Here is a 24542-nt window from a genome sequence, read left to right on the forward strand (position 1 = left end):
AGGTAAATATTCTAAGACATTGACCATACAATTTAAGAATGCATATCCTGCTCTTATTTGGTGGAATGTGGTTTAAATGTCACTTATTAGGTCAAGTTTGTTGATAGTGTTCTTGGAGTCTTCTATATCCTTGGTGAATTTCAGGATACTTTTTCTGTCGGTTACTGAGAGTGATGAAATATGAGAGTACAATTGTAGGTTTTTCAATTTCCCTTTTCTGTTGTGTCAGTTTTTCTTTCAAGTATTAATATTTTGAAGCTCTCAGTAAGTGCATACACGTTTAGGATTGTTATATTCTCTTGATGAATTGGTCCCGTTATCTTTACAGGTTGTATTTTCCTGCCTTTGTGCATTCCTAGTTATTTTTTATTGTATGTCCACATTATAAAATTTTATCTCATTGAGTTTTGTTCTGGGATACCATTAAGCTGCTTAGAAGCAGTTGAGTCTTGCTTTTATGCTGTTTTAGATGGCATTCAAGTAATGTTTAATCTAGGACTAAACTTACACCATTATTAAGGTATATCCCTTCTAAATACTCTTTCATATGCTTCAGATTTTTCACTCTGGTTCATAGGAACAGGCACTATCCCCAGCCCTGTTTGAGCTCCTGGAATTGATTTCTCTAACCCTTTGCAGTAGCTCTTTCCCCTGTCTTGGGTTGTTTCCTCACACACCTACACTGATCAGTACTCAACTGAATACTCAAGGGAAACTCTGAAGATCTCCAGAGTTCTCCTCCTCCCTCTCTGAATCTATCCTCCCTGGGTCCTCTGCCATCTGAACTCTAGCCCCCTTGGCATCTCTGTATTCTGAGCTGCATCTTTTCAACTCAAGGAAACACCAAGGTCTGCCTGGTTTACCTGCCCTGTGCTGCAGCCTGGAAACTTTTTTGAGATATTGAGCTGGGGACAGTTACAGGGTTCGCCTCATTTGTTTCCCAAATCTCAGGTATCACTTTGCTTCATTGCCTGTTATCCGCTAGCATGAGAACTGTTGTTTCATGCATTTTTGCATGGCTTTCTAGTTGATTCATGTAGAAAGGGAAAGCTGATAGCCATTATTCTGTCTTAGCTGGAAGTGAAAGTCAAGAGCTGGAATTTTATACAAACTGGCTTTTAGTGCATTTTTAATCATACTTAGAAAACCTTCTGTAGGCTAGGTTCACAGACAACCTATCATCCACAAAAGTGGCTGCCCTTGTGGGACTCTTTTTCATCCCTGCTGCTGGAGCCTCTGCCACCTGGACAACCTTATGCAAGTTACTTAGCAACTTGGTAGTATGAGGTGTTCAGAGTGAAGGAAGAGGGATGAGCTCATTTTGGGATCTTGAATCTACTGCTTTACTATGTGTTATATTTTAGGTCTTTTATTTCTAATCTAGTTGGTTAAAGGTTTTCGTTTTTATAATGTGAGAATTTCTGTGTTTGAAAGATAAACATTTAAAATAAAATTAAATGTGAAATGTTTGTATGCACAAAACATTTTTAATTACAAAAGCAAAAGAAATGTTTTAAGTAGAGCATGACATTTTAAATGTTCACTTATGAACATTCAGCCAATTAATATACTTGATTTTTTTCTTCTGCCTCATAGATTCTGTGATATAAAGATTAATGATGGTTTTCATTTGTAAAGGAAGTTTTACTGCCTAATAAAGCTAGGTTCATAATTTTAATGAAAGGAAATTCTTTAATTTTGTTTATGCATAATCAGATGTGCAGCTGCTGGGACCAAAATTTATCCATTAAAAAATCCAGTCTAATAAAGGAACTACCATCATTTATTTTTAACAGGAAATCCAAATCAAGAGAAAATATAAAATCCAGATTTTAAAAAACTAGGAAATATGTGATGTTTATGCAATAGCTTACCTCTTGTTTTTATGGCAAGTCAAACTTTGGTCCTAATTTGTCATAATGTTCTGTATTTCTGTTCTCCAAAATCATTATTACCTATCCTGACCATCAAATCATGATACAGTTTAATAGTGAAAGTAGATGCATCTTTCCAAAGATTATAATAGACTTCTTGCATTAGGAAAGACTAATTTCTCATCTGAGAAAGGGCTTTTGTTTGTTTTTGTTTTGTTGTCTTTTTTTAAAAAAAATCATGATATACAAGGTAAATGTTATTATTTTTATTTGAAAGTTTTGATTAAAGGAAAGGTAGTGCCTTGCTTATTTTGTGGGTCACTTGCAGGTATCTGTATTTGCAGATGAGCCTGCCTATCTTTCAGGTTGCTGATCCAGATATATTTCAGCATTGTTACAATCAAACTCTCAAAATTCACCTGTTTCACACAGTCTTTCTGATATATTAGGCTTTAATACTGCTTTGCTCGAATCTAAGGCAATTTGACATTTATAATACCCTCAGTCTGCTTTCTAAATGGATCGTCACTACATTTAGCTTTGAATGACCATCAACGCTTCTCTAAATTAATCTATTCCCTCTCTTGCCATTTAGAAACAAAATCATTTGCAATAACTCAAGTTTTAAGATTATACTTATATCCATGTAGGAATAGAATATTCTCACCCCTATAATATTTCATTCTAATTAATGCCCTGGCTTGACATCCCATACTAACTTTTATTGCTGAGACAACATACATATTGTATTCCATTTTTGTGAATTTGAATATTAGATTTTCAAAAGATCCTGAAATAGTTAGACTTCTTTGGATTTTAATTTACCGGACTTGGTTTAGAGTTCATTAACAAAACTTGGACTCTAATTAAGCAGTTAGCATTGCAGTGATCCCAGGCCATCTCTTCTAACAGCGGGAATACCTTAGGTCCTGGGAGTTGACTCTAGCTCCATTAAGGACACCATATAGAATGCCTCTTAAAGCTAAGGTGACATTGTAACTGGAACACTTATGAGGCTGGAAGGGCCACTTTTAGTAATTATGCCCTGACAACAGGCATCAATAAGGTTAGTCAACCTACTTAAGGACTCAGTGGTTCAGATTTACAGCTTTCCAGAACTGATCCAGAGTTCGGATAAAGACCAAAGTATCTCTGCCATTTTGAAAGTTCATTTGTATTTTAAAATAATCATTGATTGCCTCTTAAGGGACTATTCAAAATTTAGAAATACACACACACACACATGCACACACACATACACACACATCTATAGATAATAGGTATTAATTGTTTTTCTTTATTAACTTTTTGGTAACTTTTATTAATAATCTCCATTGTAGCTATAACCAAGGCTGACATCATGCCCAAATTCTGTAACTTTAGTAAAATAACATGAATTTTGTTCTTTAATTCTTCTTAATGAATGCTTTTCTTACGGTTGATTAAAGCAATTTTGCCAGTGACTTTTAAGTAGTCCCACATGGATGGATTTTAAATAATACTTAATTGACAAGAAAGTTGAAGAACAAAGGAAGTGGTTAATCTCTAGAGCTTGTAGGGATTTAAGGAAGACTAATTTGACAGTTTTAGTTATATAGGTCTTCTAGTACCCATAAATTGCTTAAACTTAAATTATCTCTTGTCGCTTTTACAGTTCAAACTAAAAACAAAAACAAAAACACTATCTGTTTGCAAAATAAAATATTGTACCCAGATTTCTGTAAAAATAGAGTTGTTCTGATTTAAAATGCCCAGTCATGTTGATTTCATGAAGATTTGGGAAAATTTGTCCTATTGGGAATAATTACTATGAGAGCTAAAAATAATAGTTGTATTTTTTTTTCTTTCTTTCTTAAAAAAGCTGGACCTGTGATCTGCAGAATGCTGAGTTATCCCCCAACTCGCCGAGCTTTAATTGTGGGTTGTGGCCTACAAATGTTCCAGCAGCTCTCAGGCATTAACACCATCATGTATGTATTTCTTTCTGGCTTTTTACTGAAAAGATTGTGAAAGGATTATTTTATGTGAAATAGTGAAAAGTATTTCATGTAAATACTAGACTCAGTGATTTGTTCTGATTAAATGTATGAATTCTCCTTTTGGGAGATACTGACTTTACAATTTTTTAATTCCAGTAATTTGTTACTAGAAAAAGGTGATTTATTTTGTTTGTTATATGATTGGCTTTATTTGATTCCATAAAATTTCTCTTTTACGCCATCCAATACCTCCTTGTATTCTGAGCTTAAATGTGTCATTTTTTCTAAGCCATTTCTTGATGCTGGTTGGAAAGCAAAATAGAAGGAAATCACCTGGCATTGCCAGAGATTATGGGCACACAGATAACTAATTCATTTCTTTTTGGTGCAGTCTACTACAGTGCAATGTGATAAGGACATTAGTAGAAGTACGTTTATTATAACCAGAGTATGGTAGAGGGGAGATTGAGTGGGAAGGAGAGTGAGGAATACAGAAAAATTCCCTGTTCTCTAATTTTAAGAGTAATTCCCAAAGCTGTATGTGTGCTGAGGGTGGGAAGGACTAAATATTAAGGGCTCTACTAGGTTTCCCTCATTCAGTATTAAACCCATTTTTGAGGGCCTCTATTGCACTAGACCTACAGCAGTAACTAAAATAGACCTGGGTCTTGTCCTCATGGATGTACAGGCTGGTAGAGGAAGCACACATTAAATAAACTCACAGTTAAATATAAGATTTCAAATTATGATAAGGGCCATACAGGACTCTCTCAATTCTCTACAGAGTAGACTTTTAAGATCCTAAATAATAAAATACAGTTTAGAGAAGGTTATGTGCTTTCCCAGGGCACATATTGTTAGATTAAAAGCTGCCACATCTTAGAAGTCCTCCCCACTCCCTGCCTATTGATTGAATTTTTTCATTAAGAAAATACAAATTATGTAAAATTAAATTTTCTCTGGTAAACCATTTGTATTTGAGACTCTTGATATTTTTTAATTACTTGAGATATGATGAGTTATTTAGTGACTGAGAAGAGTGAATTGATTAAAATATTTTTAAAAAAGAAGGATTAGGACCCAATGAGCCAGTATATTAAATCAAGATTTGTTGAGAAACTCCATTTTCTATACATTCACACACTTTGTGGATTTGACTTTAATCATAATCCCTGTTGGACTTTAACTTTCGAGACTACATTTTCAATATTTTGTTCTCTCCTGCTTCTCTCTGACATTAACTTTCATTTTTTCTCACCTTTACCAGCTCTATTAAGGCCCATCTGTTGGTCTAGTGCCAGGCACGTTTGATTGCTTGTTCTCTGAATTTGGCACATCATGACTTGTTCTGAGATGTGTCCACCTTCTGCAGTCTGGTGGAAGTATAGAATTGCAGCTAGGCTAGAACCAAGCATCAAATAATTAAATCCATTAATAATCCTATGTGAATTCGTTAGTTGACCAACCTAATATTTGTTCTGGTTTTGAAAATATGTTTTGTTTGTTATGCTTTTTTTCCTAAGCATTTAAACTTGACAAGTATAAAAGCATAGAAAGTGAAGGATTTTTCTTGTACTTTTTTTGTTTTCACTTAAAACTGGTATCACAAACAGAGCCAACTCTAGTTTATGGGTAGTGACTGGGGCCAGTGTGTTCCTAGTTTGAAATGACTGTCATAATCCATTAGCAGTAACTAGTGTAAATTGAGCTGATTGATGCTGTCAAATTTTAATAAAACATTCATTTCTCCAAAGCCTCACTTTTTTCCTGAAGATCAAGTGATATAAGGATCCTGATATTCTCTACTATTTATGATAGATGCACTTTGCTTATCATAAACTGCACATGATATAGGTAGTGTTGTCATAGAGCTTTTGTTTGCATTTGATTATCAATCCTGGAAAACAGGAAGAATAAAATAAAGTAAATGATGGCTGAACTTAGACTGTGTCTACATGATGTAAAACAGCTAATCAACTTCCTGCATAAATTAATATGTTCATGTCTAGAGGTTAAAGGATTAGACATTAAAATAATACAATACCTATGCTGAGTAACTGTTGTTTATTCACAGTACATAATTTCAGACATTCATATTATAAGCCGATAAAATTTAGTGTAAGTCAGTGTCATTATGATACACTGTAATACTGTTTACTGTCTGCATAAAAAACGACTAATCTGGGACTCTCATGTAATGTGTTTTCTCCTGCTCTCTCTAGTCTTTATTTGTGTGTGTATATATATGTATCTTTTTCCATTATTCTCAAGATTAAGGAAATACTATCATAAAATTTGTTTCTGATTTAAAATAATCTATTAGAGTCTAATAATTTACTTTTTGTATTTTTAATAGAAATTTTAATTATGCCTTTTATTTTGTGTTACTTTGTTAATTCAGAATATCTTTTCTATGGATATTTTATTACATATAACACATATGTTTATGTATATAAAATTTTACTCTTTTTTTCCAGCTTCTTCCCTTTTAAGTGGGAAATAAAGCAGTTAATGCTTTTCTTTATTTTAATTCAACCCTAATAATGTGTAGAAGTTGAAATATGTTTTTGAAAATTCTGTCGTTCACCTCAAAATCTGAGTGAATGGAAATATAAGGTACTTTGAATTCTATTTCTCACCAAGGTGAGTTTATAGAAAGATTATAAGGAAAGATAATATTAAACAAATACATTAAAAGATAAATCATCCTCACAGTTGTGTTATATAATCTTACCGTGTTTAGTTTTTTTATCTTCTCCCTCAAAGAATCCTTTATTCCTATTCCCTTGACCTATTTACTATTCTGTCACATTTGACAAAATAGATTTTCTTCTTGAAATACTTAATTTTATTTTCCTTTACCATATTTATCTATAGACAGTATATCATAGATATAGATGTATATCTTTTATTTGTATGATAACTTATGTTTCTTTATATCCCAACCCATACATTCTCATCCTCTACCCTACCGAATGGAGGACTTGTAAGTTCTTAAAACTTACATATTTCAGACATTACATTTCACTTTTAGATGAGGCATTTTTTTTTATAATATGACTCTCATCCTAATAATTTCAACATGCAACTGAATTGATTATTTTCCTTTATTCACAGGAGAGAAAGAGTAGAGAAAATGGAGTACTAACTTTCCTAATATAAGGGTGTTAGTATCATTGCACTGTATCTCATAGACCAATAAAATATTTCTGCATGTGTCAAAATAAAGAAGAGGAGTGATAGATGAAGATGATGATGGTTAAAGTAAATTCAAGAAATTCTCGGCCAGGCGCGGTGGCTCATGCCTGTAATTCCAGCACTTTGGGAGGCCGAGGTGGGCAGATCGTGAAGTCAGGAGATCGAGACCATCCTGGCTAACACAGTGAAACCCTGTTTCTACTAAAAATACACAAAATTAGCTGGGCGTGGTGGCGGGCGCCTGTAGTCCCAGCTACTCAGGAGGCTGAGGCAGGAGAATGGCGTGAACCCGTGAGGCGGAGCTTGAAGTGAGCCGAGATCATGCCATTGCACTCCAGCCTGGGCGACTGAGCGAGACTCCGTCTCAAAAAAAAAAAAAAAAAAAGAAATTCTCACTGTGATCTATTCTAAACTCTAGTTATAATATCAAAGATGTTCCATGTTCAATCTAAGAAATATTTATCTGATGACTATTAATAAATAGACACTTCCCACATTATCATTACCACAACCTAAATACATGTGTTCATGTTTGGAGGAGGAAAGGTGTACGTAGGTAGTGAGAAAGAAAACACTAAGTTCTATGTGGGTTTGATAACATCTTTCTTTTTTGGGGAACTTGTAGTAAACTATATTTTGGTATATTCTGATAAGCAGATAATCAGTCTGTCTTGGATGAATGAAAGGTATCAGATTTTTACCTAAGAAGACCAAGTGGTTAAATGACTCTCTTTTAAGGTTACACAGAAAAACAGTAGTAAAGTGGGAAAGAAAATCCAGAGTTTAAGCTTTTGAGTTTGCTTCGGATAAAGAGAACTGTAGGGGAATCTTCTCTGGGGCATTTGGTCTTTTACTTTTTAGCCACTCTCCTTGCAGAGTAATATTGCCAGCTTTATTTCCTCTTCTTACTTTTCTGTCTTCTATTAACTCAGCGTAATAGAAGCCGAGTCAAGTTAGAGAGCTGAGTCAAGTTAGACAGCCAAGTGAAATAAGGGGGTAGAGGAAGCAGCAGAAAGGCCCTGGGAGCTTGCTGGATCCCAAGCAGCCCATTCCTGCCTGGCACCACAGTGATCCATCAGGAGAGTGGCCAGAGGAGCAGGGGGTAAAAGTCCACAGGGTGAAGAAATTCTGTAGCTGAACTTGGTAACAATTTGAATGGGGCAAGAAGCCTCCTGGCCATAAGGGAGGACGCAAATGGGGCATTCAGACTTCACAGGCCGGGGAAAAACTAAAGCCCTTTTCTTTCACAACTGGGAGGCGGACAGCCTTGGGCAAATTTTCAAGCCCATCTCGCCCTCCGCCTGGAAACAGACTTGGGGCTGTTGCGGGAACATGGTGGGAGTGAGACCGGCTCTTCCGTTTGCGTGAGAGTTGGGTGAGGCCTGTGACTGCCAGCTTTCACCCACTTCCCTGACAATCTGCATGACTCAGCAGAGGGAGCCATAATCCTCCTAGGTACACAACTCCAATGACCTGGGAATCTCACCCTCAACCCCCACAGCAGCCACAGCAAGACCCGCCCAAGGAGAGTTTGAGCTCAGACATGCCTAGTCTCGCCCCTACTTCATGGTCCTTTCCTATCCACCCTGGTAGTGGAAGACAAAGGACACATAATCTTGGGAGTTCTAGGGCTCTGCCCACTGCCAGTCCCTCTCCACACTACTACAGCTGATGCTTTCTGGAAAGTTCCACCTAATGGCAGGAAGCCAACCAGCACAAAAATAGAGCGTTAAACCACCAAAATTAAGAACCCTCATGGGGTCCATTGCACCCTGCTCCCCGCAACCTCCACTGGAACAGGCGCTGGTATCCACTGCTGAGAGACCCATAGGCGGTTCACATCACAGGACTCTGTGTAGACAACCTGCAATACCAGCCTGGAGCCAGGTAGACTCGCTGCGTGGCTAGACCCAGAAGAGAGACAACAAACACTGCAGTTCAGCTCATAGGAAGCCACATCCATAGGAAAAGGGGGAGAGTATTACATCAAGGGAACACCCTGTGGGACAAAAGAATCTGAACGACAGCCTTCAGCCCTAGACCTTCCCTCTGACTGATCCTACCCAAATAAGAAGGAACCAGAAGACCAACCATGGCTATATGACAAAACAAGGCTCTTCAACACCCCCCCCAAAAATCACGCTAATTCACCAGCAGTGGATCCAAACCAAGAAGAAATCCCTGATTTACCTGAAAAATAATTCAGGAGGTTAGTTATTAAGCTAATCAGGGAGGGACCAGAGAAGAGCAAAGCCCACTGCAAGGAAATCCAAAAAATGATACAAGAAGTGAAGGGAGAAATATTCATGGGAATAGATAGCTTAAAGAAAAACAATAAAAAATTCAGGAAACTTTGGACACACTTTTAGAAATGCAAAATGCTTTGGGAAGTGTCAGAAACAGAATTGAACAAGTAGAAGAAAGAAATTCAGAGCTCAATGACATGGTCTTTGAATTAATCCAATCCAACAAAGACAAAGAAAAAAATAAGAAAATATGAACAAAGCCTATAAGAAGTCTGGGATTATGTTAAATGACCAAACCTAAGAATAATCGGCATAGCTGAGAAGAGAATTCTAAAAGCCTGGAAAACATATTTGGGGGAATAATCGAGGAAAACTTCCCCAGCCTTGCTAGAGACCTAGACATCCAAATACAAGAGGCACAAAGAACACCTGGAAAATTCATCACAAAAAGACCTTCACCTAGGCACATTATCATCAGGTTACCCAAAGTTAAGATGAAGGAAAGAATCTTAAGAGCTGTGAGACAGAAACACCAGGTAACCTATAAAAGAAAACCTATCAGATGAACAGCAGATTTCTCAGCAGAAACCCTACCAGCTAGAAAGGATTGAGGACCTATCTTCAGCCTCCTCAAATAAAATTATCAGCCAAGAATTTTGTTTCCAGAGAAACTAAGCATCATATATGAAGGAAGGATACAGTATTTTCAGACAAACAAATGCTGAGAGAATTTGTCATTACCAAACCACCACTACAAGAACTGCTAAACGGAGCTCTAAATCTTGAAACAAATCCTGGAAACACCTCAAAACAGAAACTCTTTAAAGCAAAAATCACACAGCACCTATAAAACAAAAATACACATTAAAAAGAAAAAACAGAAAACAAAAACCAAAGTACCCAGGCAAGAAAGAGCATGATGAAAGCAACAGTACCTCACATTTCAATACAAACATTGAATGTAAATGACCTAAATGCTCCACTTAAAAGATACAGAACTGCAGAATGGATAAGAACTCACAGACCAACTATCTGCCGCTTTCAGGAGACTCACCTAACACATAAGGACCCACATAAACTTAAAGGGGTAGAAAATGGCATTTCATGCAAATGGACACCAAAAGCAAGCAGGGGGTAGCTATTCTTATATCAGACAAAACAAACTTTAAAGCAATAGCAGTTCAAAGAGACAAAGAGGGACAGTATATAATGGTAAAAGGCCTTGTCCAACAGTAAAATATCACAATCCTAAACATGTGCACCTAACACTGGAGCTCCGAATTTATAAAACAATTACTAATAGACCTAAGAAATGAGATAGACAGCAACACAATAATAGTGGGAGACTTCAGTACTCCACTGACAGCACTAGACAGGTCATCAAGACAAAAAGTCAACAAAGAAACAGTGGATTTAAACTATACCTTGGAACAAATGGACTTAACAGATACATATAGAACATTTCATCCAACAAGTGCAGAATGCACATTCTATTCAGCAGCACATGGAACTGTCTCCAAGATAGAGCATATGATAGGCCATAAAATGAGCCTCAATAAGTTTAAGAAAATTAAAATTATATTAAGCACTCTTTCAAATCACAGTGGAATAAAACTGGAAATCAACTCCAAAAGGAACTTTCAAAACCATGCAAATACATGGAAATTAAATAACCTGCTCCTGAATGAGCATTGGGTCAAAAATGAAATCATCATGGAAATTTAAAAATTCTTCGAACTGAATGATAATGACACAACCTATCAAAACCTCTGGGATACAGCAAAGGTGATGCTAAGAGGAAAGTTCATAGCCCTAAATGCCTACATCAAAGTCTGTCTTGCTGGTGTTACAGGTGCCACTGGGGTGTGAAAAAAATCTCCTGCAGCTAGCTCAGTGTCTGCACAAACGGCCACCCAGTTTTGTACTTGAAACCTAGGGCTCTGGTGGTGTAGGCTCCCAAGGGAATCTCCTGGTCTGCGGTTTGCAAAGACCGTGGGAAAAGCATAGTATTGGGGCCAGAATGCACTGTCCTTCATGGCACAGTCCCTCATGGCTTCCCTGCTAGGGAGCCAAGTGGTCTAGCTCAGTGGATCCCACCCCACGGAGCACAGCAAGCTAAGATCCACTGGCTTGAAATTCTCACTGCCAGCACAGCAGTCTGGAATCGACCTGGGATACTCGAGCTTGCTGGGCAGAGGGGCGTCCACCGTTACTGAGGCTTGAATAGGCTGTTTTTCCCTCACAGTGTAAACAAAGCTGCAGGGAAGTTCCAACTGGGCAGATCCCACCACAGCTCAGCAAAGCCACTGTAGCCAGACTGCCTCTCTAGATTCCTTCTCTCTGGGCAGGGCATCTCTGAAAGAAAGGCAGCAGCCCCAGTCAGGGCCTTATAGATCAAACTCCCGTCTTCCTGGAACAGAGCCCCTGGGAGAAGGGGTGGCTGTGGGCACAGCTTCAGCAGACTTAAATATTGCTGCCTGCTGGCTCTGAAGAGAGCAGCTAATCTCCCAGCACAGCACTCGAACTCTGCTAAGAGACAGACTCCTTCCTCAAGTGGGTCCCTGATCCCCATGCCTCCTGACTGGGAGACACTTCCCAGCAGGGGTCGACAGACACCTCATACAGGAGAGCTCTGGCTGGCATCTGGCAGGTGCCCCTCTGGGACGAAGCTTCCAGAGGAAGGAACAGGCAGCAGTCTTTGCTGTTCTACAGTCTCCGCTGGTGATACAGGCAGATGGTCTGGAGTGGACCTCCAGCAAACTCCGGCAGATCTGCAGCAGAGGGGCCTGACTGTTACAAGGAAAACTAACAAACAGAAAGGAATAGCATCAACATCAACAAAAAGGACATCCACAGAGAAACTCCAGCTGAAGGTCACCAACATCAAAGACCAGAGGTAGATAAATCCATGAAGATGAGGAAAAACCAGCACAAAAAGGCTGAAAATTCCAAAAACCAGAAAACCTCATCTTCAAAGGATCACAACTCCTCACCAGCAAGGGAACAAAACTGGAATGAGAATGAGTTTGATGAATTGACAGAAGTAGTTTTCAGAAGGTGGATAATAACAAACTCCTCCGAGATAAAGGAGCATGTTCTCACCCAATGCAAGGAAGCTATGAACCTTGAAAAAAGGTTAGAGGAAATAATTGCTAACGAGAATAACCAGAGGAATAATTTTCCTCTAGAAAGCTCTGAGAACTGATAAAATAATTCAGTAAAGTTTCCTGGTACAAGATTAATATACACAAATCAGTAGCTCTTCTATACACCAACAGCAACCAAGCAGAGAATCAAATCAAGAACTCAACCCCTTTTACAATAGCTGCAAAAAAATATAAAATACTGAGAAATATACCTAACAAAGGGGTTGAAAGACCTCTACAGGGAAAACTACAAAACACTACTGAAAGAAGTCACAGATGACACAAACAAATGGAAACACATCCCATGCTCATGGATGGGTAGAATCAATATTGTGAACATGACCATACTGCCAAAAGCAGTCTACAGATTTAATACAATCCCCATCAGACTACCACCATCATTCTTCACAGAATTAGAAAAAACAGTTCTAAAATTCATATGGAACCAAAAAAGAGCCCACATAGCCAAAGCAAGACTAAGCAAAAAGAACAAATCTGGAGGCATCACACTACCTGATTTCAAACTATACTGTAAGGCCATAGTCACCAAAACAGCATGGTACTGGTATAAAAATAGGCACATAACCAATGGAACAGAATAGAGAACCCAGAAATAAACCCAAATCCTTAAGGCCAACTGATCTTCGACAATGCAAACAAAAACATAAAGTGGAGAAAGGACATCCTTTTCAACAAATGGTGTTGGGATGATTGGCTAGCCACATGTAGGAGAATGAAACTGGATCCTCATCTCTCACCTTATGAAAAATCAACTCAAAATGGATTAAGGACTTAAACCTAAGACCTGAAACTATAAAAATTCTAGAAGATAACATTGGAAGAAACCCTTCAAGACACTGGCTTAGGCAAGGATTTCATGACCAAGAACACAAAAGCAAATGCAATAAAAACAAAGATAAATAATTGGGACCTCCCACAGAGTGGGAGAAAATCTTTGCAATCTATACATCTGACAAAGGACTAATATCCAGAATCCACAATGAACTCAAACAAATCAGTAAGAAAAAAACAATCCCATCAAAAAGGAGGCTCAGGACATGAATAGACAATTCTCAACAGGAGATATAGAAATGGCCAACAAACATGAAAAAATGCTCAACATCACTAATGATCAGGGAAGTGCAAATCAAAACCACAATGCAATACCACCTTACTCCTGTAGGAATGGCCATAATCAAAAAATCAAAAAACAGTGGATGTTGGCATGGATGTGGTGAACAGGGAGCACTTCTACACTGCTGGTGGGAATGTAAACTAGTACAGCTACTATGGAAAACAGCGTGGAGATTCCTTAAAGAACTAGAAGTAGAACTACCATTTGATCCAGCAATCCCACTACTAGGTATCTACCCAGAGGAAAATAAGTCATTATTCGAAAAAGATACTTGCACACGCATGTTTATAGCCACACAATTCACAATTGCAAAGTCATGGGACCAACCCAAATGCCCATCAATCAACAAGTGGATAAAGAAACTGATTCATATATATATATATGATGGAATACTATGCAGCTATAAAAAGGAATGAATCATATATATATATATGATGGAATACTATGCAGCTATAAAAAGGAATTAATTAACAGCATTTGCACTGACCTAGATGAGATTGGAGACTATTATTCTAAGTGATGTAACAGCAATGGAAAACCAAACATCATATGTTCTCACTGATATGGGGGAGCTAAGCTATGAGGACGCAAAGGTGTAAGAATGATACAGTGGACTTCGGGGACTTGAGGGGGAAGAGTGGGATGGGGGTGAGGGATAAGAGACTACAAATATGGTGCAGTATATACTGCTTGGGTGATGGGTGCACCAAAATCTCACAAATCACCACTAAAGAAGTTACTCATGTAGCCAAATACCACCTGTACCCCAATAATGTATAGAAAAACGAATAAATAAAATATTATGTTATATATATCTTAAATAAACAACCTAAAATGGCTTTTTATGTGCTAAAAAAAAATCACAGCCATCTCAAGAACCATTAACCTCATCAGATTCTTAAGTTTTCTGGTACCTAGCTAAGTTCTTTGATTTATATCCTGATCTAGAGTTCCTGGACAAGCTAGGCTGATAGTTGAATGAGTCATTCATACTTGTTAATCATATTTAATTTAATTTTCTAAGTGCAGTATTTCTGGATCTGTTCCATTCTCATATTCTATCCTCAACAAGCACTGCTGGTATTAAAAAAAAAATTACCATACAATCAGGAAACATAGCACAAGCACACATGGTCAGATGGTGATAAATGTAGAGAAGAATAAAGGTGGCAGGAAATAAGAAATAAAACAATAAGGGTTTGTACACTTTCAGGTTGTAAATCTGAACCGGGAATGGGGTTTTACTCTCTGAGGTCTTCCACAATGCAGGATGAATGTATTAGAGCAGCATCTCACTGAAGTGTCTTCCCCTCTCTGCCTCCCTAGTCCAAAAAGCTGTTGAAAGATAAAATGTTTACTCATCGAAGTATTTCCAGATTAGTGAATTGTACTCATTTGTGTTCATTGGCTGGAAGTTAGTGAATTAATGGGAAAATGTTAGGATTTATGGCTCACTCTTTTGAAAAATGAGTGTCATGTGAGGGGAAGAATATTAACCCAGGAATCAGGAAAATTAGATTCAAGGTCTGTCTCCACCATGGGACTCTGGGCATGCCAGTTAATTGCTTTCAGTCTAATTACCTATAAAGTGAAGTAGATGGACTTTTAATGTGCATTTGAATGAGGACAAATGGAGTTTCATGGAGTTTCAAGTAGAATGGAAGCTAAAACATTTGAAATAGTAATACTTTAAGCCTTTCTTGGATGAAAAGTTATCAGACTGTAGAAAAATAGTTTTGGCCTAAAAAGAAAATTGTACTTTGTTCAACAAAATTTTTGGAATATTTATTAAATGCTTACCACATGCTGATCATTGTCTTAGAGGCCTAGCTTCTTACATGTTAAGACCATATTTTTATTTCCCAATCATGTCTTTGAAGAAAGACAATCTAGGTTATGGCTGATAATGCCTCTTTATCCCAAGATTGTGTAGCAGACTTATCACCTGATGTGATAGACTTTCCTTGGCTTCCATAATGTAAGAGTAGGCTCAAGCCCTATGAACTCCACTGGCTTCTCAGCTCATGTGCACACGGTTTATAAGGGAAAGGGTGTACTTTCTCCCTCTGGAGTCTAAAACCCTTTTTGATGGCAGGTAGGTAACTCACTATCCTAGCAAACAAAACAAAGCATTCTCATCAGAGGAGGCTTGGAGCAGAATGCCTTTATAGCGAGCTATCAGAATGTTTCTAATCATTTTCCATTTCCCTGTGTATATATTGCATACCTGTCTCTGTTTAGGTTGCCCCAAAACCAGGCCCTAAGACAAGGACTTGGGTGCAGATGATATTTTGGGGACGATATCAAGAGGATGAGAAAGGGAGTAAGGGAAGTGGAATAGAGAAGGAAGAAGAGGCAGTAAAGAGAGCATTGGTAAGCAGGCCATGTCAGTAGGCAACTGGAGCACAGTCCTGCTGAGTACTCTCCAAGGAACAGTGTAGATTGTCCTCAGAATTAGTCCAGGGGTATTTATCCACAATCCCCATTCCCTCAACTTGAGTGTTGTCCCTGCGGATGTTAAATGCACTTCCTCCAGGCTTTCCTGAGAAATCACTTATGGTGCCAGAGCTGTCATGTAGACAAGTAGAGAGACAAAGAAAGTTGAGCTAGAAACTGTCAGATTCTATAGTGAGTTTCCATGATGGCTGCAGGGTAATTCAGAGGGTGATCTAGAGCATATGGGGCAAGGCATGAAAAGCACCTCTGAAAAATCCTGTCTCCAAATATGTGTAAAAATAAGTTAGCACAATATGGATGTGAACTTTCTTAGTACTGTTCATGGATACAGCAAATCCATTTTTAGTAAAAAAAAAAAAAAAAAAAAAGTCAATGATCCCTGGCTAACCATGTGGAAAATAACCAATAAAAATTGGAGATTCATGCTAACAAATGATGAAAATATATTTTCTTGAATATTATTATCCTTTTTTCTTTGTATAATTCACAAATAATTTTGTCCTGTTACAGGAATCTGAAAAATACATCATTAATGTATGTATTTATGCCTTCAACCAATATTTACTATATCATTGCTGTACATTCAAATCCCTACCTAGGGATTGAAGGGGACACAAACAAATGATTTTTGTTGTGTTTTTTTTTTAAAGTTTCTTTAAATGGAGTTATTTTGTGTGCAGAAACATGGTACATCAAATATTAATACAACCTTTGGTGTTAGATCTGGATTTGAATCCAAACCCAACACACCTACTCTCTGTGTAAACTCCACAAGCTACATAATAACTTCTCAGGTCCTCAGTGATTTGGAAATCAGGAATTATAATACCTCCCAAATGTGATTACATGAGAAAGCATGTATGATTGAGGCCCATGGGAGCAACTACATCTGTGTTCACTTTCCTTCTGCTCCCTGTGTACTGCGGTTTATAAAGTCCCAGGCATTTGTGGAAAGCAGAAACATCCCACCGTTAATCCACCTTCTTTACCCTCTACCCGTCGATACAGGATTTGAGGCATCCTCTGGAGACACAAAATTGCTATAATACCCTTCTTTTATGCATGTCTCTATTTTCAAAATTCAGGAAAGAATCATGATGGTGTTCTTCTAGCTTGTACATGTTATAGTAGTGCCCTTCACTTCAGTATTAGATATGTTCTTTTCATCTTAGATTTATGTCAAGGAGAAAAGACCTCGATGACCTTAGGATGATAAGATCTAATAAAGCCTCCTTCGATGGTGGGGGATCTGTAGCTAAATATGCCCCATGCGGCGTGACTTGTAGTTTACATCAAAAGATTGTCAAATCCTTTTGTCATGCTTCCTGAATCAGATGTGAATTTAAGGTTCTGTGGTAATCAGTGGAAATTCATCTCCATGGTTTGTAAAGTATCAGCAACTAAGGCTTCAGGTGCCTCAGGACATCTTTAGAAATATGAAAACATATTTCCTTGCCTTCCTTTTTCTGAATTATATGTTTCACTGAAAGGTAAGGAGAAGAAATGGAGGTGCTGTTAATGAGTTGAAATAGCATGAAGTCCAGGGATGTGTCCCAGAAAATAGACTTTTCTGTGCCAATAAAGCAGAACCTTGTCCCCAATATATCTGAGTTTGAAAGTAACACCAGTCTGGCTGATTCCGGGTAGACTATTGTAACATTGTAGAAGTGCCCAGGTCTTAATTCACTCTTTACACACACAGGTAGCAGGCACTCTGCCAGGGACCAGAGATACACAATATGACTTACACCATTTTCAGGGAACTTATGGTCTCTTTTGCTTATCTTTAAAAGCATATGCTGTGACCTGTCTTGAAAGGTTGCTTGAAGATGAAGTAAGACAGCAAAGTGCCAGCCACAAAAGATGTGAGGAAGTTCTATTTTCCTCTTCCCAGATTTACATTTATTCTTCTCTATGAGTTCACTATCCAGGCTCTCATCACTTGGCCATGGTTCTTCTGAAAAAATTTTCCCTCACCACAGCATTTCAACTTAAATCTCCTTCATGGCTTTTCCTACTCAATTTGAACCTTAATGGTGGTGCTGTCCAAGTCTTGGCTTGCAACTCTACTCAGAGACCTATTCCAGTCCCATTAGGCCAATGACCATCTACATGTTAAAGAAGACTTAATCTGTAGTTGCAGGTCAGAACTCCTCTGCCATACACACTCATATATTCAATTGCTGGACATTTCTACTTTTGAATATTCCACTCTCACCAGTCTCAATATGCCTAAAACTGAATCCCTATCACTTTCTGCCAATTCTGCCCCTCCCCTTATAATCCTCTTCTCAATGATGCATGTGGCCAGTTGGCTGCCCGAGCCTTTAGCTTGAGAGTGAACACATCCAAATCCAATCAGCTGTAATTTCCTTCAATTTTATATCCCTAATATCTCTTGTATCCTTCCTATGATCTTCATTCCATTTTCTGTCAGGCCTTGCTTTAGTCAGACCTCATATTATTTGCAACAGAATCCCACTTAAACCTAACTTTAAAAAGATAAGTTGGTGTACAATAAGGAAATAGGGCCTAAAGGCAGGAAATATAGCTGGGCCTGGCAGAGGGTTGAAATCAGAAACTAGAGAGTCACTTGCTCAGCTTCTGTGTGCCCAAGGTTTTTTGCTGTTATTTCTGTAGGGTGTATGTATCCTTCTTCTTTCTCTTAGAGAACATCCTCTTCTCTTGCTTGTATCTGGTCAATCTCTACCACCATAACTTTGGAGGTACTTCTAGTTCAAGCATCCACAATAGACTGGAATTGTCACAATTCTTAATTCCCAAAGAGAAAAAGATCAAAGTGAACCTACCCTAGCCTGAGCATTTGAGGGCAGGGGGCTTGACAACACTGTAGAGGGATGCACAGAGGATTTTCCTGCCTTAAATCTCAACTTCCTCAATTGACCCTTCATTATCTCTGCCTCTAAACTTTCTGAAACAAAATCAATTATGTCTCATCTTGACATAAATGATTTAATGTGTCCCACAGCTTTCAGCAAAGTTCGAAGTCCAGGGCCCTTTGTGGCTTTTGCCCATCTTTGCACTGCTTCATGTCCAACCACTGCCCTACGCAAGGGTATATAAAGAAGGGTGTGTAAAGCTACAAGCTTCATAACTTCTCAGGGCATCAGTGATCTGCAAATCAGGAATTATAATTAGGCACAAAGATGAGATATATAAGGTATAAAAAGGTACATGTACCTCCTGCTACATGGAACCTCCTGTACTTCTGGCAATGATTAAAGCTAATCCAAGCTTCAGTGCCTTCATGTGTGCCATTCTCCCTAGCTGAAATAGCTAGCTTACCCTTAAAGACTTCCAAACTTAGGTCACATGTCATCTCCCTGAACCAAGGGGCCAATGTAAATGTTCCCCTTCTGGCCTCCTTTAGCACTCTGAGTGGATATCTATGAATAGTTATTTATTATATTATAACTGCAGATGTGTCTATTTCCTCCAAAAGACCGTACACATACTAAAAATGCCCCCTTGCAATATTCCCCAGGGAGAACCAGCTAGATTTTAGTTACTACTGACTGTTTTGTTTTTATTCTGTTCATATCCAGAGTCATAGCATGATGTATAAGGGGAATGAGTCACTCTCTGATTGTGTGAGTCTTCCTTAACTAGTCTGCAGACATGACCTTAGGAAAATAAAAGCCACAACATTCAAGCTTTGAGAAGAGGATCTTTCAAAAATGTTGCCAAGTTAGTCCTGACCTTTAGAATTAGAATTAGTGACAGGCTATAATGACATATCTAATGATTTATAATATTGGATAGGTTTTCATAATTTTATTTATTTATTTATTTTTCCCTTCTTGAGGAGAATAGGGTCTTGCTATGTTGCCCAGGCAGGTCTTAAACTCCTGGGCTCAAGCTATCTTCCCACCTCTGCCTTCCTAAGTGTTGGGATTACAGGCATGAGCCACCAGTCCCAGCCATAATTTAATTTGGATTTCAACACTGAAGATTTCCATAAAGTATTCTTCAAGTCATATCTCTTTCTCTTGGTTCCTTCTTTCTGAGGGCAGGTGAAGATCTAAGTTAGTGAGTTCTGTTCAAGTTTGTGATTATGCTTCCTGTGGCTGATAGAATTGCAGGATTTCAAATGCTATTAAGCCGCTCCATGCAGAGACAAATAGTCTGATGACCTGCCATTCATGGCAGGAAGAGAAATGAACAGTGTTTCTTGCTAGAACTTCTTCATTTATTTCGATAAGATCATTTCTTACTGGACAGATTAAACCTTAGAGAACGACATATAAGGTTCTCCTATTTCTATTTTTGAAAAAACACTCAGTACCAGAAAATATAGAAAATGTATAAAGTAGATTTAACTGTGAAATTTCAACTTTAGTTTCCAGCATAGAATTAACAGCCTCCTCCTGGATTCTTCCAATGATCCCTCTGTAATGTCCCTAAGTCTCTTTCCTCAGCTGCTTATCCAAAAGTGTAATCATTTATCTAAGACTGTTTGCAAGGACCAAATTTAGTCCTCAGGCATGCCTTCTTTAGAAAGTGCAGTTTTTACATTTGTTAAATTACACATTAAAGTCCAGATTTCCAGAGATAGCATTGCCTCTTGGAGATGATGTAGGTCCTCTCCCGTTCCCTGCATTCCCTGCTGCTCCACATAACCTGGCCTCATCTATGCCTTTGAGGTTGTGCCACCTGTCCTAAGGAATCAACATTCGATTAGCATTCTACTTAGAACTTTCACCATATATGTCCTATTCTGGGCTGGGTTGAAAAGAAAGCTGACAATTAGAGTGGCTCTGGTTTTAGGAATTGCTAGTTGTTATGTCAACAGCTATGGACATTCATAGAATCTTCAGTTTCATTTTTTATCCCCAAGACCTTCATTTCACATTAAAAGAATTCTTTTTGAGGCTATGTGCACAAGGCTGCTATTTGCCACCCCTTACAATCCCTTTTTATCAACTAACAGAGAGTTATGTCATAGCTAACTTAAGATTCAGAATCAGACAGACTATCTAATAATATTGCTAGAATTAACTGAAATATCATAGTTAATCTACTCTAATGTGACTAAGTCATAGAAGCTTATTTTTTATTATTTTATCTGGCATTAGACAGACCTGGAATCAAATTTCTTGTTTCCTGACCACTTGTGCTACCTTGAGTAATTTACACAGACACTCTAAGTCTCAACTTTCTTATTTGTAGATGGCATGATACTTTTCAGGGTTGTGTTTTTTCCCAATTCTTACCCATCTCAGTGAGTGATACTACTATCCCTCTAGTTGCTCAGGCCTCAAATCCAGGATTTTGGCCAGGAATCTTTGATTCTCCTTTTATCTGTACTCCTCACATCCATTTCTCTTGCAAGTCTTAGCACTAAAGCTATGGTTCCTGAACAGCCTGGAGCCACAGGGCACCCTTCACAGGAGACCACAGGGTATTTTAAATTTTCAAGCGAAATAATGACATAGATGTACTACTACTGTTAAGTAGTATGTACCTTATAAAGTGGAACTGCTAGGTAATTTAGACCTATGTGTGCTATGAAAAAAATTACTGAGACACCAAGGGCGCCATGAAACAAGAAAGTATGGGAACCTCTGCTCTATTATTTAGCATGTATCCTTCCTATATTTATCTTCATTTCACTGCTGCCTCTGCTCAAGTCACTGTTGCCTCTCATCACTTACTGCAATAGCTAGCCTTCCAACTGGTCTTCCTGCATCCATGCTCATCCTTCATAAGCCATGTTCCACAGAGCAACCAGAATGAACTTTGAGAAATGTAGATAAGGTCATAGCTTTCCTTCACAGTTTATTCTTATTCATTTATTGTTAGGCAGGGTCTCGCTCTGTTGCCCAGGCTGGGGTGCAGTGGTGCCATCTCAGATGACTGTAAACTCTGCCTCCCAGGTTCAACTGATTCTCCTGCCTCAGCCTCCTGAGTAGCTGAGATTACAGGCACATGCCCCCACGACTGGCTAATTTTTGTGTTTTTTTTGGTAGAGACAGGGTTCCACCATGTTGGCCAGGCTGGTCTTGAACTCCGGACATCAAGTGATCCACCCACCTCAGCCTCCCAAAGTGCTGGGATTACAGGCTCCATTACACTTTAAATCAACCTGGCTTTTCACATGGTCCACAGACTCTGCCTGCTTGTCCCCCATCTTCTCCATCATCCCACCCCCACCTTTATCCCCTGGTTCATTAAGACTTAACTGCCCCAGCTTTTTTCTTTCATCTGTTTCTCAAAATCTCCAAATTTGTTCTCAACTTAGAGGCTTTTCAGTTGCTTTCCCTTCTGCTAGAAAGATCTTCCTCTGTATCTCATTGTGGCTGGTTCCTTGTCACTTGCGTCTGAATTTAAACAGCACACCTCAGGCCTTGACCCTGTTTGGAACAGCCACCTTTTTCCATCAATATCACATCAATCCATTTTTTCCCGTCATGTTTATCATTGTCTAAAATTCTGCTTATTTATTTGTTTATTAAGCTCCATGGGTAGAGCCCCCATCTGTACTGTTAACCTTTGAACTGTCTCCAGCACACAGTAGGCACTCAAAAAATACTGGTTGCATGAGAAACGCAGACAACTGCTTCATCTGTTTCCCTTTTTTGTAACCAGATGTTGACGTTGATGATTGTGCTTCTGTTGCTCCTTTTTTATAGTCAAGTCTTGCTGAACTTTTAAAAGATGAGGAACTAGGTGTTTAGGGGTCATTTTAAGCATTGGATCATTTATTCATATTGCTTTAGTGGTCAAAAAAAGAAGTGTAGTACTATTGTACTGTACTTTATTTGAAGTGCCTGATTCCCCCCAATCCTTAGTAAACTGATTAAATAACTGGAAAAAGATATGCATTTTCTATTTCCTACTTTACTGGAGCAATATATAGTAAAATCAAAATCACCCTGTATACTACTTATTCCATTAAAACACCAAACTGAAAGCAGCATGGAAGAAAATGTGTTGCCAGAGCCTTAAGGTTTATTTTTTCACCTTTTCTAGGAAATGAATGAACTAGATTGCCAAGTTATATTGTGCAAGGTCTGTTTTCAGTTTGGGGAGATGAAAGAAAAGAACAGCTACAAGAGTAACAAAATAAAGGTCTTGAATGGGCCTCAATAAAACTATGATATTAGGATAATATACTATTATATAAAATGAATTAAAATTATAATACTATTTTAGTAATTAGTATAAAATCAAAACAACTAAATTTGGATATTTATTTACAATTTTGGATATTTACATTCCGACCGTTTGTTTTGTGGGAGGGTATTTTTTTCTTTCATTAGGCTTTGCAGAGTCCATTCCTAACGTACTAGTTGGCTTAAATTTAAAAGTTAAATTGGAATTTACAAGCTCAGTTGAAATTGGGAATCATTTTCCAATAGTGTGTGGCACTTTAAGCTGGTAAACAAAATCCTCTTTTGCCTTACCGTATCTGAAATATAAAATCAATCTGTCACTGCTATCATAGAACCTCCCAAGTTACAACTCTAAGATTTACAGTGTATTTTCTCCCGACCCCAGCATTCCTATAGCATCAGCTCCAGATGAGAGTAGAATAAAGGAACACAGATACTCAGGAGGCCCACGTGTCTCTGGGTGCAGGTGCAGGTAGGTGCCAGCCACTGCTGGCAGGCGAATAGGGCTGTTGGAAAGGGAGTGGCAACAGCAGAGGCATTGGTAAGGGCAGCTAGTTGTGGTAATGAGAGCTCTGGTCTCATTTAGTAGCAGGCATTAGTAGTAGCACTCATTTAATAGCAGGGCATTTGTTTTGCCCTTGATAAGGGAAGAAAGAAGTAGATGATGCTTATAGTGGTTCTGACAGCAACTGTTAGGGATGGAGGGGGCGCAAGACTGTTTCTCTGTATCAGTGGTTAGTAAGCTGTATGTTTGGACATAGTATTATCTCTAATATGAATATTTTAGTTGACAATTCAAATGATTTCTAAAGTCAGAAAAGCTGAAATGACTGGGGCTTCTCAGAATGAATCATACAGAAATTCAGTATTTATTAACATATTTATTAGAAGGCCAATTTGTGAATTAATTTGGTTATTAAAATTATATTGCTCACTTAGTTTGCATGTATATGTGTAAAGGACCAGATAAAAAATGTTGGTAAGCTATTTATTTTAATTGTAGGGTATGAATCAAATTGCTTGACTGATTTGGAGATTGATCTATTAAAGCACAGTGAAATGAGTTTGCCTAATTTGCTGATTTTAAGGTTTTTTCGTTAAACAATAAATGATGTTCTGAAGTCAGAATATTTATGTGGCAGTCACAGTCTTGTATTAAGGGTATTCATGTTTTTATTTTGAATTTAATTTTTATCACAGTATTACATACACAAAAGTCAAGATACTATAAATCTTACTGTGAAAGGCAGTTGTCCCTGGCCCTCCCTTTCCCATCTCAAGTTCTGCTTTCCAGAGGCAATTACTTGCACTTCTTTTAGATTTTTCTTTCAGTATTAACAACTGTATTTTTAAGTGAAAAATATGTATAAT

The 24542-nt window shown here is 38.1% G+C and overlaps 1 protein-coding gene across 1 annotated transcript in view; it reads left to right on the forward strand.

Annotated features, from left to right (window-relative positions):
- Positions 1-24542, forward strand: part of SLC2A13 (solute carrier family 2 member 13) — a 339724-nt gene that overhangs the window by 144928 nt on the left and 170254 nt on the right. The window contains exon 4 of the mRNA XM_034936026.4: positions 3736-3844. Within this exon, the coding sequence (XP_034791917.1) occupies positions 3736-3844 (109 nt within the window). The remainder of the gene's footprint in view (positions 1-3735; positions 3845-24542) is intronic.

The sequence above is a fragment of the Pan paniscus genome, chromosome 10, assembly GCF_029289425.2.
Source record: "Pan paniscus chromosome 10, NHGRI_mPanPan1-v2.0_pri, whole genome shotgun sequence".
In the NCBI taxonomy this organism is placed as follows: domain Eukaryota; kingdom Metazoa; phylum Chordata; class Mammalia; order Primates; family Hominidae; genus Pan; species Pan paniscus.